The sequence below is a fragment of the Ursus americanus genome, chromosome 14 (genome assembly GCF_024610735.1).
Source record: "Ursus americanus isolate L20-20 chromosome 14, mUrsAme1.1.p, whole genome shotgun sequence".
Lineage (NCBI taxonomy): Eukaryota > Metazoa > Chordata > Mammalia > Carnivora > Ursidae > Ursus > Ursus americanus.
The window spans coordinates 31,917,638-31,935,734 of NC_142140.1; the positions used below are offsets into that span (position 1 = coordinate 31,917,638).

Genomic DNA, 18,097 nt, shown 5'->3' on the forward strand with positions numbered 1-18,097 from the left:
CTGGGTGGCTCAGTCAGCAGAGCGACTCTTGATCTTGGGGTTGTGAGTTTGAGCCCCATGTTGGGTGTGATTACTTAAAATCTTTAAAAAAGGACCACAAACTTAGAAGTCTCCTTCCATGATAAGGGGAATAAGCATAGAGCTTTATCGGGAATGGGCAGCACCTCATATAGTCCTCTAGACATAGATATATGTGCAAGAAAGAACAAAAGCTAAACATTATCTACCAAAATGCATGCTTATATTTCAGGCAAGTCACACAAAAGCATCGACCTGATTTCGATCAGAACGCAAAGGACTTCAAAAGTTCTGCTTTGGGTGAAGACAGAGAAGCTCTACAGAAGAGATTTATGAGAAAAGAAAAGACGAATGCTACCATTCAGCAGTCTTATTTGTAAAAGCTGCTCTGGAACTGTGCCCACTCAACTGCCCAAACGGCCGGCCGGAAGCGCACAGCCCACGTGAACCACAAGGTACCTTCTCCCGCATCCTCGGTGACGATGGTGAAGGTGGCGGTTTTGTTGGCCACTCCGTATACCAGGCCTGGACCGTATGCAGAAACGCTCCCACTGTTCGGGTAGTTCACATAGAACTGGAGTGGGCTTTCTGGGTTGACAGAGACAAAATCGAGGGGGATGCATTGAGGGGGGAACGCATCCCTTGGACACCCAAGGTCTTAACGTTCCCCTACCAGCAGGCAGGGCGGTGTCTCCGACGCAAGGGCAGAAATCGAAAGGAGACTCCAGGAGAGCTGACCATGCCGGGATACCCAATAGGTCTACTCGCACTGCACAAGAAAAACAATCCCCAGGGTCGCTCCAGACGAGAAGGGGCTCAAGCAGGACTGTGCAGCTCAACCTGACCAATGAGGGAGGAAAGAGCTGACCACGTGAAGAAATGACTCACTACTGGCGGAAACACAGCTGGAGAGGTCTTTTGGGAAGGCCATTTGCTGCACCTTTGAAAGTGTAAGGCACGATGAGGCTGCTAGTCATCCACCCCGCAGTGGTCCTTTCTCCCCTCCCCACTCCCAGCCCTGTGCAAGGACTTCCATTTCCATAGTTCTCAGATCCAATTTAGGAAAAGACTCCAGTGTCCAACAATAGGGGGCTGGTTAAACACTGGTCCACCGGCAGGTCATTAAAAATAACGAGGGAGGGGGCGCCTGGGTGGCTCAGTCGGTAAGTGTCTGACTCTTGATTTCAGCTCAGGTCACGATCTCAGAGTCGGGAGATCGAGCCCTGTGTCGGGCTCTACGTTGCGCGTGGAGCCTGAGATTCTCTCCCGCTCCCTCTGCCCCTCCCCCCTTGCTTGCCCGCTCGCATGCACATGCCCTCTCCCTCAAAAAAACAAAACAAAAAGAGGGAGATCTGTGTGTATTAACTATTCATAATGTGTTATATTAAAAAGAGAAAAAAATAAGTTGCTATATAATAGTAATACCATTATCTCACGTCTTTGAAGAAAAAAACAAAATTATATACCTGTTCTGTAGGCACAGAGAAAAATATCTGAAAGGACACACACCCCAGCAGTGGAAGTAAAAGGGAAAGAGGAGAAAGACATTTTTACTTTCTCTGTATCTGCATCTTTAGAATATTTAGATAAAAGCAGATAATATATTTTTGCTTTAAACAAATATTATGCATACATATATGCATAAACTACAGCAAACATGAAACGGGGAGAAATATTTGCAACTTCTATCACAAAGGGCTAATCTCTCCAATGTTTAATTTGCTCTCAGAAACTGATATGCCAAAGGCCAACAACCCTATAGAAAATCCTGGCCAAGGAAACAAGCGCTCAGTTCACAGAAAAAGAAATACAAATAGTACTTAAACATAGAGAAAGTTGCTCAATCTCACTCACGAGAGAAATACAAACAAAGCAACGCTGAGATACTGTTTTTTTTGAACTGTCTTGCAAAGATCCAAAAACTGGTGGAAAGCAGGTGTTCATCTACTTTGCTGGTGGGCGTGTGAATTAGGGGAGCCCCACTGAAAGGCAGTTTGGCAAGATCTATCAAAATGATAGCTGTGTTTACCTGTGGCCACGATGCCTGCCCTGGGAACTAAATCTCACAGCTATAGCTTGGCAAGTGTGAGATGATGGCTATGGAGGCTATTCACGGTAGCCTGACTAATGACAGCAGAAGGTAGGGGAGACCCTAAATGTCCTCCAATAGGGGAAATGGTGGGATATACCATATTCACCCAAACAGTGTGACACCACGAACCCGCTGTGTCGTTCGGGCATGCAAAGCTCTCCTGGATACACCGTTAGACTGAAAAGGACGAGCTCAGAACGATGTGCAGAGTATGCTACTATTAATGTACGAATGGGAAAGGGCTTAAGAATCTGTATTTCCCATTTGTTTGTACAGTCTTAAAAATATTCCGAAATCTAACATAAAAAATTAACAGCAGTCAAGTTCAAGGAGAGGTCAGGTGGGTGATATGGGCAGGAAGGAAACCTTTCCCCATATCGTTTTTATAAACCATGTGGATATGTTGCCTACTCAAAATCTTAAATTAAAAAACAGAGAACTACTTAAACAATTTTTTTTTTTTAAAAAAAGAATAACACTGTGCTGGTTGACAGACATGAAATCTGAGCTGAATTTCCTCGTCAAGGTCAGTGTGAACATAAGGCAGCTTGTCCTGTCCTCCCACCCCAAAGCTCCACACCACACAGGGCTCTGCAGGCCAGGCTGGAAAGTCCCTCAATGCGCCTCACACTTTTCTCCCAGAGCACCACGCTCGGCATAGGGAAAAAGACAATCAATCATGGACCTAAGGGCCTGAACTGTAACCCGGGATGCTTCACTGCATCGTCCCTTCTGGAAAGTAGCTGGATCTGCTGGGGTCACAGGCTGTTTGGTTTCATAGGGACACCCGCCCTGCATTCCCGATCCTGCCACCGAGAACCGTTTCCCACACAGCAGCTGGCTGAGCGTCTGTGCAAACCTCCCAGATGTTCAGGCCCGAGTCTCACCATCCTGCAGGGCGCGCTGCCCCAGGCGCGGAGCCTGACTCACCAGGGATGTGGCTGCCCATGTATTTGATGTGCATCTCATGCAGCCCGACCTCAGTGGGGGCGTATCTGACCGTGACCGTGCCGTCCTTGTTGTCCACAATCTCAGGTGTGGCCGTCTTCCCGGAAGGCATGTGGACCTCTCCTGTTGGGGCACAGGGAGACAGGGCGATGAGCCCCCGGGGACTTCCCCCAGAGACGCTGAGTGCAAAGGCACAGGCGGCCTTCAGATCCAAGAATACTCACTGCTTCCGAAAGCATCGAAGATCCACAGCAGGAAAACAGAGCCATGTTTGCCCTTTATTTTGCTCCCTTTTCCTTCCACAAAATACAGCAGGCAACTCAAGTAAAGAGTTTTCCACTTTAATACGGACAAGTGAGAAGCTCAAACTAGACTAGAAAAGACCACGAGGCCACTACCTTAGCACAGTGTCAGCTCAAAGAGAAGTGAGCATTGAAAGGAGGCTGGGAGAGAGGAAATCTTGTACAAGACTTCGGTGTCAATGTCACCTCTGAAAAGGTGCGAGAATAAGACAAGGCAGGATAAGAGGCGGGACAGGAATCTTGACAGTCAAGAGGTATCTAAACACAGCAGTGCTTAACCTGGAGAGAATCCCCGGCCTTCTCTAGGATGTAACACAAGTCAGAAATGAACCACCCCCTTCCAAGATGCACATATATACAGTGAACATTCTGCAATCTCGGGGGCTCATGGATGTCAGGTGCCGGGGACAGGTGGAACCACCTCCCGGGCACTGTTCCGGAAAGCTAGTGCAATCCAGGGAGAACAAGGCGGCTTTCACGACCGTGCTTACCGGTGATTTCTCCTTTCCTGACCGCAAATGGAATGACCAAGTCGAAAGGTTTGAACCCCAGGCCGTTCATGTCACTCACGGGGACATAGGCTTCTTCAGTCACCTGAAAACAGGAAGCAGTCATCACTGGCTGAGGCGGACAACAGCATGGGCCGATGAAGCAACAGAGGGCAGAGCCGCTGGGAATTCTGCAAGCTAGTGCAGCCGGGATCTGGGGATGTGGCTGCCACCCATGCAGGATGGCCTTTGTCCAACAGGCCCCAGGGCCAGAGCAGAGCCTGAAGGACTGGAGCAGTCATGCTGACCAACTGCTAACCATCACCAGGCACTCTGCTTGTGGAATTCCCAGCAGTGCTCGCGGGACAGTGGAAAAGGGAGGGACAGCAATGTCTGTGAGTCCCAAGAGGCTCCGCCTGCAAAGGTTTAGTTGCTTGTGGCCTGGAAAAGAAGGTGCGTTTTAAGTGGCAGAAAGTAGCAGCGGGCGGCTTTCCCCCTGAACGGAAGCCAGCTGCGTAAGTGGCGGTGGTGAGAGTCAGCAGGAGGGCTGAGGACAGTCCGTGTTTCTCTGAACCGCAGAGACAAACGACACCGAGCGTGATCACAGACAGGATGGCCGGAGATTCGTGGAGCGCATACGATGACACGGGTGGGTCTCATTACAGAGGAAGCGGGGATCACTGTGACGGACCAATCAGTGGGGGGCAGACCAATGACCAGGACACCCAGAGGGCTTAAGCAATTCCCAGAAGCAGGCTGTAGCTTTTCTGAAATGAAGGCTGAGTAAACACAGAAATGCCAAAAGGAAAAAAAAAAAATAGTGTACCCAGGGCCTGAATCCGGGGGAACATGCATTTACCGGTGCCTCCTCCACAGCCTCGACTTCCCCATCCGTGGCCTGGTCGGTGGCAAACGGAGATTAGTTGGGAATCACATGGAAGGGACGCTGCTACTTTAGTAGGTCCTACAACTCGAGGGCTTTTTGCTCCCCGTCTGCTCCAGCTCGTACAACAGGGACCACTCACTCTAGCGGGAGCCTACAATCTTCCTCCCCTTGTGGAGAGCAGGTTGGCATCCTTCCTTCAAAAATGTCAAACCCACATGCCCTTTGATCCTGCGACCCCACTTCTAGGATGTGGGCCTACAGAAATGCTAGCCGGAGAGTCTAGAGCTAAGTGATAGGTGCAAGGATTTTACTCGGGCTATTTGTGGTCACGAGAACTTGGAGGTGCCTCAAATGTCCATCTCTCAGGGAGTCTGTTAATTATGCAAACCTGAACACCTGAAAAAGCCACCAAGTCTGATGAATGAATGGGGAAGGGTACCTATGACACTCGGAGGGACAGAGACGAGTTGCAAAGCCTGGGTAGGAAGCGATCCCGTGCATAAAGCCGATGGGTTTGTTGTGCCGACAGGGAAAAAGGGACACCAGTCACTTCTGCACATGGAACTGGGAAAGTGGTGTCCTGGTATTTGATACGTGTCTATGGTATTAATGCTTTAAAAGTCTTTATAAATCCATTAAAAAAAAAAACAACCCACAGACTTCATGTTCCTGATTCGATCGACCTGATAAGGGAGGGATCCCCCTCTTCTACCATAATGAACAAGAATTGAAGGCGCTCTCCACTTGGAGGAAGGCCAACATGCCTGCTTTACTCCTTTTTGTGTAGTTTAGCATCTCAGAAAGGGGGCATCACTTAGAAAGGCAGTTTTGTGGGCTTTGCCATTTGGAATAGCCCTATCCCTGCCTCCTAGGGCTCTCTCACAGTGGTGCTGTGCAGGGACAGACCGGCGGAAGATCTTTCGATGGCCACTCCGTGGCCTTTGATCCAAGCCTTGTCAACGGGGATGAGCAGATAGGCTCCTAGACGGTGGCTGCACGATACATTTAGCTGACCCAGCCTGCTGGGGCTCCTTGAGACATGAGCTCTGAAGGCAGTACTGGGTGTTCATGTCCCTTTGGCCACAAGTCTGTAGAGGGAGGCAGGGAATCCACATACAGAAAAAGTCTGTTTAGGTAAAGCTGGAGATAGCTTGGAATGAGAGAGTAAAGACCCAAACCAGGTCCTATGGGTAACCCCCCTCCTTTTCGGCCTTCAGTAGTGGTTAGGGGGCAGTGTGTCTGCACAATGTATCCTTGTAACCCAGGGCTCAGGGGACATCATTCCCAATGAGTCTGTGGGCCCCCACTTCAGGTCCCTGACTCGGCAGCTAACATGGCCCTTGGTATTTCCACACTGACTTTTCTCACTCGGATGCTCTGAACCCATCCTTAGCTCATTGCACCAGCAAGACCGTGACCTCTGCCCAGGGGCTGCTCTTCCATGCTGCCCTATTCTCATCAACCCCATAAAACCTGCTATAGACAAAAACAGATTCTTAAAACTACAACTGGGACCCTTCTCGGTAAAGTAAGAATGACAGAAACTCTCTAGCTGCATTTCTTTCTGCCCTGAAGGAGAAAAACACTCCCAAATGAACAGTGTCAAAGTTGACATCCTTGAGACAAAAAGGAGACTCCAGATCTCTGGCAGAATGTTTATAGATAAACAAACATCTACGGAAAGGGAAGAAAGCTACAACAGATCACGACTGTTTGGAGGGAGGCACGGACTTCTGTTTGGAACAGAGACCCCCCTCTCTGTTGCTGCATAAGGTGAGAGAAGTCATTAGAAGGGGCTTTGCAGGCTGTGCGTAGGGCTAGGTCACTGAGGCCTAAGGACTTTGTGGTCAAGCCCGGCCGCTGCCCATGGCATCAAAGGACACCGGGGTAAGGGGCACTCAGTGGCTGTCCAGAGCAGGCACGCCGGCCTCAGTGACCTTGAGTCTGAGCCCTGTTCTTATACCTCTCCTGCAGAAGGGCCAACAATGCTTGGTTTTAAGGGTCAAATGAGATTTCTAATCATTTCCTGATTGAAGAACCTTCATAACAGAGGAGGGTCCGAGAGTCACTTGTTGAAAACTAAGGAGCCGTGCCATTCTGGCCCACAGTGGAGTCCCTTTCTTCCACGTGTTCCTACTCAAAACACATGCCATTTCCTAGGCCTGTGCAAAATCTGAATCTTTCCAAAACAAAACTAGAGGCACTTTGTGTCCTGGGATACGAGTCAAGTCTCCAGACAGAACGGCATCAGGAGCCTCTCTCCTCCAGGCCGTGGAGACAAGGGAGGAAGAAGGAGGAAGAGCTAGCAGAATAAAACATTGTGATGTCTAACTTACACACACTTTTTTGTCTGAGTGTATCTTTCTGAACTGGGTTTTAGCCAGGACATTGCCTAAGACCCTTAGCCTGATGGATACTTCGGGGGCCAGTAAGACTCCTTAAAAACCTCTAACAGCCAAGAGCCTCTGGATTTCTAGAGATTATTCTAGGACTCTACAAGGTCATGACTGCTTGAGAAAAAATTTTTAAAGAAAAAAAAAAAGTGGAAGGGGATGTCCTAGCCAGGATTTAACAGATGGCAGCCGTTACGGTTTCTGTCATAGCAGAGCGCTCGAGGGAAGGCATTTTCCTTACCATAACGGTGAAGGGGCTGTTGGGGATATCGACGCCACCAAAGCGCACGTAGATGACATAGGTGCCTGGCTTGGCAGCCGTGTAGAAGATGTCATAAGTGCCGTCCTCATTCTCGATGACGTCGGCCTCAGCCTCGGTGCCGTCGGGGGTCAGAACCGTGCAGGTCACCTTCCCTTTCCCAGCGGTCTTGGCATCCACCACAAAGCCCACTTCCTCGCCGGTTTTCACAGTGGAGGCAATTCCAGGACCTGGAGAAGAGTTCAGGAGAAGAGAGTGGAAACTCCAGCCATGGCCAACTGCCCTGGAAGCCGCAGAACGAAGCACGGGTTGGTGCGGGCTGCATCTGTCGATGCCAGACCTGCGACGGCCGCCACACGCAGAGCTGTCCTGGACATCAGCGGGGGAAGGTGCTGCCCCCAGCAGCGCTCCAGCCATTGCTCAGGAAACAAGCTCTGAATGTCAAGCCCATGACGGACCCGGCTTGCCGGGATTCAAGGGTCTGAGGATCATGGTCAACGTCCCTAAGCAAACATACAGCGGGCATTTCTCTGAGGGCCAGGTACACACAAGAGTGAACCAAACACAGTCTCCGCTGTTGAGATGTTCATAATCTAACAGGCAGACGTTTGCAGGCCAGGCACCAAGAATGACAGCTCGATGTGCTGTGGAAACACTCAGTTACAGAAAAAATCATCAGCCGTGCTTCAGAGATGTGTCTCGTAGCACATCTCTATAAAGAAAGTTCTAGAAACTTACATCTCAGCGTTGCCACATTGACAGAGGGCTTTTTGAGAAAAGGGGAATGGCTGAATTCTGAAGGACAGGTACTTTTGGCTAGGGGAGACGTATCACCTCTGTTTCCGAACCATGACCAGTCTCTCTCTGACTGGGGGCACCCTTTACACAGGAGCCACACACCAGGGAGTGCAGACAAGTGAACCAAAAGCACGTTGGCAAAAAAAAAAAAAAAGCAAAGTATGTAGAAGCAACAGGAGTGCTAAGAACATGTTGTTCAGAGCGGGAGTCGTAGAAGGGAGCCTGGGGCCAGCCTGTGGAAGGCCTTGAACGACAGACAGAGAACTGCGGCCTCCAGGAGCCCCCAGGCTGAGAGTATCCTGCTCAGGATTCTGCTCCAGCAAGGGAGGGAACAGAGCACGGAGTAAGTCCCCACCCAGGATTATTGCGCCGGCAGGTTCCTGGCAGACAGCACAGGCCGAGGAGCTGGTGGATTGGATTGGCCAGTGGTTCACAATTTCTCAATGTCTGAGCCCCAAATCGCCAAGTTGAGCAGTTTACAACTCGCTCTACAAGCCAAAAGTCTTTCCTCCATTCAGAACAAGATATGAAAGAAATAGAACACATCCAGGGTGGACCTATGTTTAATTTAAAGAGAAGCAAATCTGTTTCATTTCGGAGATGGGGATTCATGTTTTGGAATCTACGGGAATAGCACCAGAGTAACAAGAGCTGTTCTTAGAAACGGAAGGGCCCGTGACTGTCTTAGTCGTGTCTCGGAAACTGAACGCAGCGTGATGTTCAACTACGTCTGGAGATATTCTGAGAGATGTAGGCATAGTCTCGAGTGCTAAGGAAAAACCTAGATCCTCGAATGTGTTTCTCTAATGCTGACCTGAAATGCTCTCGAATAAATCTTGACTAATTAAACCATCTACTCATGAAAGGAAAAGCTTACGTTTGCAGCTTTCCATGGGAGCTACCAACACAGTTGAGATCTCAACAAAGGCACCCACTTCAAAAGTAACATAATAACAGCTTCCATGTGCCTGGCACCGTGCTAAGCATTTCCTCATGCCTGACCTCATCTAATTTTTGCAATAACCCTGTGAAACAGTCTCTGATCCTCAGAAGAGTTTCTTGAATTCAAATGTTCTCAGAAAGATCTTCCATCTAAGTCTGACCGAAGCTAAGAGTGGTTGAGCAACTTGCCCTAATCACAGCCACTGAGTGGCAGAGAAGGGCTAGCCCCTGGCTCTCTGACTCCAAAGCCCACACTCACCTGTGGCCAGGCACTTGCTGGCATCTCCCGTCTGTGTGGCCCGGATGCGATAGGGTGACAATGGGATGTCGTCCCCCCCGTAGGTGACCCCAATCATATAGCGTCCAGTCTTGTCAGGGATGTAGGTGACGGCGTACGTGCCATCTTCATTGTCATGGACAATGGCTCTTTTGGGTTTTCCCTCTTGGTCCTGTGAATCGCAGAGAAATGTGCTATTTAGGATGTTGTCATTAAGGATATAGAAACCACTCACGGGAAACCGAGACACATTTTGCTTATTAATTGGTGCCTCTATTCAGGAGGAGGCAGAATTAATGGCTTAATACAATCTTAATTATAATATTTTTTGGGGGGTAGGGAGAAGAGGGGATCACACCATATGGACATGGTCAATTTTTAGGAATTATACGGTCAAGTGAACAAGGAGTGATTCAGCTCCGGACCCACTGAAATGTAGGGAGACAAGGGGGTCAAGGTTACCGCTCCTGCATCACCACATCCACTCTCCCTCTTCTCTTTAGTAAAAGGCTCCCAATTCTTGCTGGGTGCACTGCTCGCACTTGCTAGCAAACTCTACCACTATGTATGGTCGTGGGACTTGTGACAAAGTTGCAGTAAATAAGAGGGAAGTGGAGTCATACAGAGCTGCTCGGGATTGCTGATTGAGTTGAAGGTCCCCTTTCCCCCTTCTGCCTTTCCTCCTCCTTGTGGCCTGCCATATTCATCAGCTCATGGTCCATAAGGAGACCTCAGGACAGAAGCCACACGCTAGGACCGCAGGGCAGAGAGAGGGAGACACACTGCACCCAGGCAGCTTGCCTCCGGGCTTCCTTACCCAGAGAGAGTCATCCCCGGAGTCAGAGCCAGTCTTATTTGTGCGGTATTGTGATATGCAGCGCAACCCAGTCCTAACTCATCTGATGAGTCATTTAAAACATTTTAAAACAAAAGCAGAGGAATAGAGAGAGATCAAAGTACATGAGATTCATCCAAACGTGGTACTTGGAGCTACACCTTGAGACCTCTCACTCAGGCAAGCATGTCTGTTCTCTTGCACAATTACTGACTCTCTGGTGGGGAAAAAAAAATTCCATCAAACATTTGCATCAGGCCAGAAATTGGTTATTAAAATCTTGTTCTTATCCCTGGCCGGGAAGTTAGGTCTTTACTAATCAAGTTTGACTCTAGAAAATAACTCAAAGTTACCGTGATCTGAACAGCAAGCAGGCCTTCCCCAGCATCTCGGGCATCAATTGCAAACTCCACGGGCAGACTGGCAGGCACACCATAGGAACTGAGGCCAGGGCCACTGGCAGTCACTTTGCTGGCATCGTATGTGGGAAGGACCTTGACCTTGAAGGGACTTGAAAGACACATACACATCCCTGGTCAGGGTCGATACTGTCAACCCACCTACATTTGATCTTGTTTACACAGAGACTGGGCTCGAGAGGAGGGATTTCTATAGTAGATAAGATAGCTAGTGCCTTATGTACCTTAAATCCAGCAGAAATTTACAACCATGTATCCATCATATGCTTTCCCTGAGTGCATTCCATGGGATACACACTAATCCCCAACTTGGTTTGGCAGACACAGTTAACTCACTTTTGTTAGGCTAAGAAAATGGTCACCAAAATGGGAACGGAATATTGGAATTAGGAAACGATGTTGGAATAATAAAATTAATATCTTATCTCATCCTCTTCTTTTCTATTTTTAGTATGCTTTAGATGGTGAACTACCTATTAGCAAAGTAATACATAAATGTAATTTATAAATTCTAATTTCTACATACCTAGAGCTGTATGTGTATCTCTACACAAAATACAAATTAGGGGTATGGGTAAAATTTTTTCATCTTAAGGGGTATGAAAAGAATCCTTTGGAGGCTGTTCTGAGAGAGGAAGAGCATATGTAACATTTCATATTAATATGAATGAGGAACGAGGTTTCTATCCAATACCCTCTGGGAACACTGTTGTCAACCAAATCCTCAAGTAAAGAAGTAAAAAAGTAAAAATCTTTGCCCTAATCAGAACTACTTGCAAAGTCACCAGAAAGAAGACTTTGATTAACTAACACATTCCTTGTTTCCCCAAAGATTCCCAACTCCTTAATTTCAGCTCATCTTTAAATTAAAGATGGCCAAAAGGAACAAAGTAGGGGAATACAGGATATCAAGAGAGGAGCAGCCACAGATATCAAGGCTAGTGTGCTGTAACACCTGTGCATAGACAGCACGCAGGTTCTCACTGATACCTACTGATGAGGAAGATGCATGGGTAGGTGGATGGGTGGGTGGATGGGTGGGTCGGTGGATGGATGAATGGATGGATGGATGGATGGATGGATGGATGACTGGATGGGCGGACAGATGGGCAGGTGGATGGGCGGATGGATGGGCGGATGGATGGATGGATGGATGGATGGATGGATGGATGATTGGATGGGTGGATAGATGGGCAGATGGATGGGTGGATGGATGGGCAGATGGATGGATGGATGGATGGATGGATGGATGATTGGATGGGCGGATGGATGGGCAGATGGATGGGCAGATGGATGGATGGATGGATGATTGGATGGGCGGATGGATGGGCAGATGGATGGATGGATGGATGGATGATTGGATGGGCGGATGGATGGGCAGATGGATGGGCGGATGGATGGATGGATGGATGGATGGATGGATGGATGGATGATTGGTTGGGCGGATGGATGGATGGATGGATGGATGGATGGATGGATGGATGGATGATTGGATGGGCGGATGGATGGGCAGATGGATGGGTGGATGGATGGATGGATGGATGGATGGATGGATGGATGGATGGATGATTGGATGGGCGGATGGATGGATGGATGGATGGATGGATGGGCAGATGGATGGGTAGACAGACGGATGGATGGATGGATGGATGGATGGATGGATGGATGGATGGATGGATGCAGATGGATGGATGGATAGATGGATAGGTGGACGGATGGGTGGGTGGGTGGATGGATGGATGGATGGATGGATGGATGGGCAGATGGATGGGTAGACAGACGGATGGATGAATGGATGGATGGATGGATGGATGGATGGATGGATGGATGGATGGATAGGTGGACGGATGGGTGGGTGGGTGGATGGATGGATGGATGGATGGATGGATGGATGGATGGATGGATGGACGGATGGACGGATGGACGGACAGACGGGTGGGTGGGTGGCTGGTGGATGGATGGATGGATGGATGGATGGATGGATGGATGGATGGATGGACAGACAGATGGGTGGACGGACAGATGGATAAATGAATGGATTAGTGGGTCACCAGGACAGTGCTGGCCAATCCTGCAGAGGGTCAGCTTCAGGCTGGTTTGGACCCCCTTCTGTAAGTGTCAGGAGCTTACCTACGAGGGATCTCTTCATCAGCATATTTAACCGAGACCATGTAAGGCCCTTCCTGGGATGGGGTGTAGGTCACTGTATGTGTGCCATCCCCATTGTCCACTATGTTCACCGGCTCCACCAGGCCTGAGAACAGAAATAAGAGGTCTGAGGAACTGCTTAGACTCTCCTTCACTCCACCCTGGGCTGAGTTTGAAACGGGATCACATTCATCCCCAAGAGCTATTGGTTTCCACAGATGAGAAACATAAAGGCAGGCAGGCCATAATCAGAGGCCCGAGAAATCACAGGAGACAGGATCCCCAATTCATGGTTGCAGAAATGACCCCAAGAGACACCTTTAGCTTTCTGTTGGCTAAAGTACACTCAGTCAGCCCTTGAGTATAATTAAGGAGACTGCCTGTGCTTGTGTGAAGACGCGTGTTGCAGGCATGCTATCCCCATTCAAGCTGGTGAGGCATGCTTGGGATGTGGCAATTTTACTCTATAGCTGAGGAAGAGCCAAAGAGTCTACAACTCTGAACAGCAAAAGTTAACCATTGGGCTGGCCAATCAAACCTATGGCCACCTTTGAGCACAGAGCGCTACGGCACGAGCAGGCTGGGTGTAGGTGCAGGACAGGTGAGGCAGCCAATTTCATGGGGTGGGGGGATCTTCAAAGTGATGCCTGCAGGGGACGGTTAGAAAAGGTGTTAAAGCATAATCAAGGCATGCATTGGGTTGGTAGATTCCAGATCCCAGTTCTGAACGTGAGCATCAAGGATGGGTCGACTGTAGGGTAGGTTAAGCAAAGCACGGCATACTCATTAAGCAAAGCAGATGAGGCAGGAACAAGGCAATTTTAGGGGTGAGGCCAGCAAGAGGCACTCAGGTCACATAAATTAGAGCAGCAGCCAACTGGAAAATGCAAACCTGTCTCCGTAAAGTCACCCTTCGGGTCACCTTTAAAGAACTCTGAAATGGCTTTCAAGGGGCTGCGCCATGGCTGGGAATCCATCTCATCAGCTAAAATTAAAAGGCTGTTACTTCCGAGTCCTCCATAATAATGTAATAGAGGTAGATATCTAAGTAAAGCCTCTCTCTCTCTCTCTCTCTCTCACACACACACACACATATAAACACACACACAGGTCTTAAAGCTCAGTAACTATGCAGAATCAGATTCCAGCCCTATGACCTCATTTCCCTCAAACCACATCTGCCCTGAGCTTCAAAGGGCATAACCTCCTGCTGAACCCCATTAAGTAGAACGTTCCTTTTCAAAGAAGGAAGCCCCCATTTGCCACTTCTGTAAAGCCAAGAACACATCACTAGGGAAAAATCCAGATAATTTAAGAAATTAAGGAGAGAATGGCACATTTTCAATGTCGGAAGAGGAAATGAGATTGCCTACCAAATAAGGTAAATTTCGATGCACTTCAGGGCTTTGTCCCAAAACGGCCTTCGAGTCATACCAAACCCCAGTTCCAGGCTGCCAACAGGGCAGGCCAAACAGTCAACAAAGGCCATTTCCCAAGAGACCCCCTCCCTCCAGGAAGTTGGGACAATGACAAAGCCATATGTCACATGGGCTGCGTATCTATCATTTCCAGAAATTTGGGGTGTGTTCAGCATGGGCACCAAGGCACCTCAGAGAGAGTTATCCCCTCCAAACCCATCGCCCACCCAAATTCCAGACCAAGCCCAGTCACTCCACAAATGCTGAGACATGTGTGAGAGCCCAAATACTACTTGCTTTGTCTCATTACTTAAGAAAAATAAAAATTTAAAAAGACATTTAGAGCTATATTATTAAATGGGGGAAAGACCACTAGAGAAATAAAAGATCTTCCTACTTTTTAAAAGCAAGAGCTTCGGTGTGCCTGGGTGGCTCAGTGGGTTAAGCATCCGACTCCTGATTTCAGCTCAGGTCTTGATCTCAGGGTCACGAGAATGAGCCCTTCGGCAGGTTCCATGCTCAGCAGGGAGTCTGCTTGAGATTCTCTCTCCCTCTGCCTCCGTCCCCCCCACTCACAAGTGTGCACACGTGAGCACCAGCACACGCTCTCTCTCTCAAAATATATAAATAAAATCTTTAAAAATAAATAAAAGCAGGAGCTTCTCCTGTTTAGCTAGAATATGGGGCAATAAAGTAATTTAGGAAATTTAATTTTAAGTTCATGACCAAGTGCCTGTTCTGGGTCATGGCTGCCCTCCCCTGGGGCAGGAGAATGCTGGCAGGAAGGCAGGATGCACACTCACCTCGTGGGCCCAGGACCCTCACTTCCAGAGGGGCCAGGCCAGCCTTGCTGCTGTCCACTGTGAAAGACTGCAAGATGCGGGCTCGGACACCAGAGCCCAGCCCGGGGCCAGCAACCTTGACCTTGCTAGGGTCCACGACATCCTTCACAGGGACTCTGAAGGGACTGCCTGGAAAAGAAGTCACAGGATTCTGAGCACAGCTCACCTAGCGACAGGTGACCTGCCGTGTGCACACCCAGGGGACCTCAGTCAGGGCCTCCTGTCTTGCTGTGCGTGCTCCCACGTGCACCCACCACGTGCAGGCATTGTGCCACATGCTGGGCCCAGAGTGCTACATGGCCCTGTAGGGACCCGAGTGCAGGAGAGGGATAAGGCATTCAAGCAGCTATGATGCCACACGTAACAGATGCTGGGGCGTGTACAAGGCACGTAGAAGACAACGAATCTGGTCTTCAGGAGGCCAGAGGAAGCTTTTCAGGGACAGCTGAGCTGAGACAAGAGAGTGAGCCGACAGCACCTAGGGAAGCAGATGGAAAGGGGTTTCAAGCACAGTGATGGGCACGTGCAGAGGCCTGGAGGTGAGGGAGAAGACAGGCTGTTGAAGACGCAGAAGGAGGATGCTGAGGGGTGGAAGGAAGGAGTGCAGAGGGCTGTGGAGGTAGGGAGGCCTTCCAGTCCATAGCTAATATCCTCTCCACAAACGGCTCCTGAGGGCTTCCTGGAGTCCTCCCCCTACAAAATAGCCTGCACCTTCCCACTACGAATGGCCTACTTGGTTCCCTGGCCATTGGGTGAAGCTTTGCTTTCTCCCTGTCAGCTGTGGTCCTCCTACATGGCTGACTCCATAGGTGACACTGGGGGCCTCTGACCCTTTGAAGGTATTGGTTTTAAAGACCAAGGAAACAGGGGCACCTGGGTGGCTCAGTCGGTTAAGCATCTGCCTTTGGCTTAGGTCATGATCCCAGAGTCCTGGAGTCAAGTCCTGCCCTGGGCTCGCTGCTCTGCAGGGAGTTTGCTGCTCCCTCTCTCTGTGTGCCCGCTCTCTCTCTCTCAAATAAATAAATAAAATCTTAAAAAAAAAAAAAAAAACAACACCAACGAAACAGAAAATGCTGTGTGATCAGGATTTGCAAGAGAAGCACTAAAGAGAAAAACTAGGGCTGAGCCAGGGTCCCTCAAGGGATTCTCCCACCAACGGGCACGAAGTAAGACCTCCGCAGAGGTGAGCCAGAAACAGGAGCCCCAGTGTCCCTGGCATTATGCCTCCTCGGGCTACCAAGTCCATCGCCAAGGGGCAACATGCATCTCTTGCTGTGTGCAGGGGTCCTCGTGCTCCCAAGGAGGCTGGCAAAATTCATGACTTCTAACTGCTACACAAACTCAGGTGTCTTCTGCTTTGCATTCCCCAAAATTGATCTGTTGTAGAATACGGCAGTAAATTAAAACAGCACACAGAGAACAGAGGCCTTGGCGTTGTAACGGTAGCTGGGTGCAACGGCATCCAGTTTTTCGGCTGGCAGAAGTAAATGGTTGACCCTGGCAAAGACAAACACCAGCCTCCAGGCGGGGGTGTAGGGAAACAAAAGGAGCTTCGTTTCACAGAGAAACAGTTGAGAATTTCAGTGTCAGCAGGTGATGGCGATGGACTACCTCCGAGGCCAATCTCCAACTCAGAGCTCCCCCTGGAAGGCGTCTGAACTTAGCATGAGAGCAGCCAAGAACTAACACGATAACTGCAGACCTAAGGTGGCAGATACTGCGCGTTCCCTGCCACCCCGTCCCGTGCCCCAGACAGACATCAAAAACCAACCACAGCAGCACTTCCTCCTGATGCACTTTTCCCAGGGGATCCACTTGATCTAAAAGCCACCACCAGCCGACCACAGCTGGCCCGCCAGAGGAAACCAACATGCCACAGCGGGGAGGACAGCATACCTTGTCAAAAATAACCCTACTAGGGCTTTGCACCAGAAACACTGGACTAATGTTGAACCAACGAAAATTCCCATGAAAGCAAATGAGAAGCCAGCAGCTTGCCAAATGTTTCATAGCAACACCTCACGAGTTACCTTACTAAGAAGCCCATCGCTAAGACAACCAACCAACACTTTACTAAATAACTCTGCCTGGGGAAGGGCCTGGGACCTGGGACAAGCTGCCAGCTGGCTCTGAGCAGCAACAGAGAATCTGAAACATAAGGATGTACCGCCTACCTCTGATGAGAAAACCCCAAATGGGTCTCTCTTTATTGTAATTCTCAAAGATGGCCATCTGCTTCATGCTCCTGAGTCAGCCACAGGGGCCCAAACCCTCACCCTCTTCTGCAAGGGAATTCCAAAGCTGAAAGCATCAGCCAGACCTTCCCAATGAAGTCAGAACAGCATTGTTGTCTCCACGACCAGGAGAGGCTCTTCTCCACTGCACCTGCCTGCTTGGAGCCACCACATCATCTTCCTCTTCCCCCTGTGGAACTGCCAAGCTCCCCCCAATACCCATGGCTCTGCCCTCTGTCACTGGGCCCTGTTCTTTCTTGGTGGCAGTAATCACGAGAAGTTGCATAAACACCAGACAGGAAGTTCCCGGAGCACAAGAGCTTTGACTATCTTGTCCATGGCTGAGTTCCCCTTGCCTTGGGCTGACAGGGACTTGAAAATCTACGATCAGCTGCAAAGACAAGTTGGAGGAGAAATTTACCAATTTAGGTTTTCTTAAACTTAAAGAAAGCCTTCAAAGAAAATCTAAGCCTTCATAAAATTAAGGCTTAAATGAATATCTGAATAGCATTAATTTGAGCTGGATGTCCGTGCTTTCTGACCAACGTGAGAGGAAGAGTGAGTGTATGAGCACATTTGCATGTAGTAAGGAGGAAATGTCTACAGATCCAGGAAAGTGTTTGGTCAATGCACACTCCAGCTTCTGGGAGTCAATCTAGAAGCCCAAAAGCAAGCTCCTCAGGTCTGTTCCTTCCCCGTCAGGCTCATCCTGGCTTATGGCTTTCAGGGGAAGAATAACCTTGACCCATCCGAGGCTCTTCCTGCCCTGGGAGTCTTGGGGGGTGGGGTTCTGCCCTC

General features: G+C 49.3%; 1 protein-coding gene across 4 annotated transcripts in view; it reads right to left on the bottom strand.

Annotated features, from left to right (window-relative positions):
- The window catches only part of FLNB (filamin B), a 139,338-nt gene that overhangs the window by 22,544 nt on the left and 98,697 nt on the right, over nucleotides 1–18,097 (bottom strand). Inside the window, exons 25-34 of one of the 4 annotated variants that reach the window (XM_045807447.2) lie at nucleotides 15,027–15,194; nucleotides 13,698–13,790; nucleotides 12,788–12,911; nucleotides 10,592–10,748; nucleotides 9,386–9,575; nucleotides 7,369–7,616; nucleotides 4,675–4,746; nucleotides 3,852–3,954; nucleotides 3,041–3,181; nucleotides 478–606 (exon numbers count right to left, since the gene is read on the bottom strand). In XM_045807447.2, coding sequence (XP_045663403.2) covers nucleotides 478–606; nucleotides 3,041–3,181; nucleotides 3,852–3,954; nucleotides 4,675–4,746; nucleotides 7,369–7,616; nucleotides 9,386–9,575; nucleotides 10,592–10,748; nucleotides 12,788–12,911; nucleotides 13,698–13,790; nucleotides 15,027–15,194 — 1,425 coding nt within the window. The remainder of the gene's footprint in view (nucleotides 1–477; nucleotides 607–3,040; nucleotides 3,182–3,851; nucleotides 3,955–4,674; nucleotides 4,747–7,368; nucleotides 7,617–9,385; nucleotides 9,576–10,591; nucleotides 10,749–12,787; nucleotides 12,912–13,697; nucleotides 13,791–15,026; nucleotides 15,195–18,097) is intronic. The other 3 variants (XM_045807449.2, XM_045807448.2, XM_045807450.2) reach the window with 3 other exon arrangements.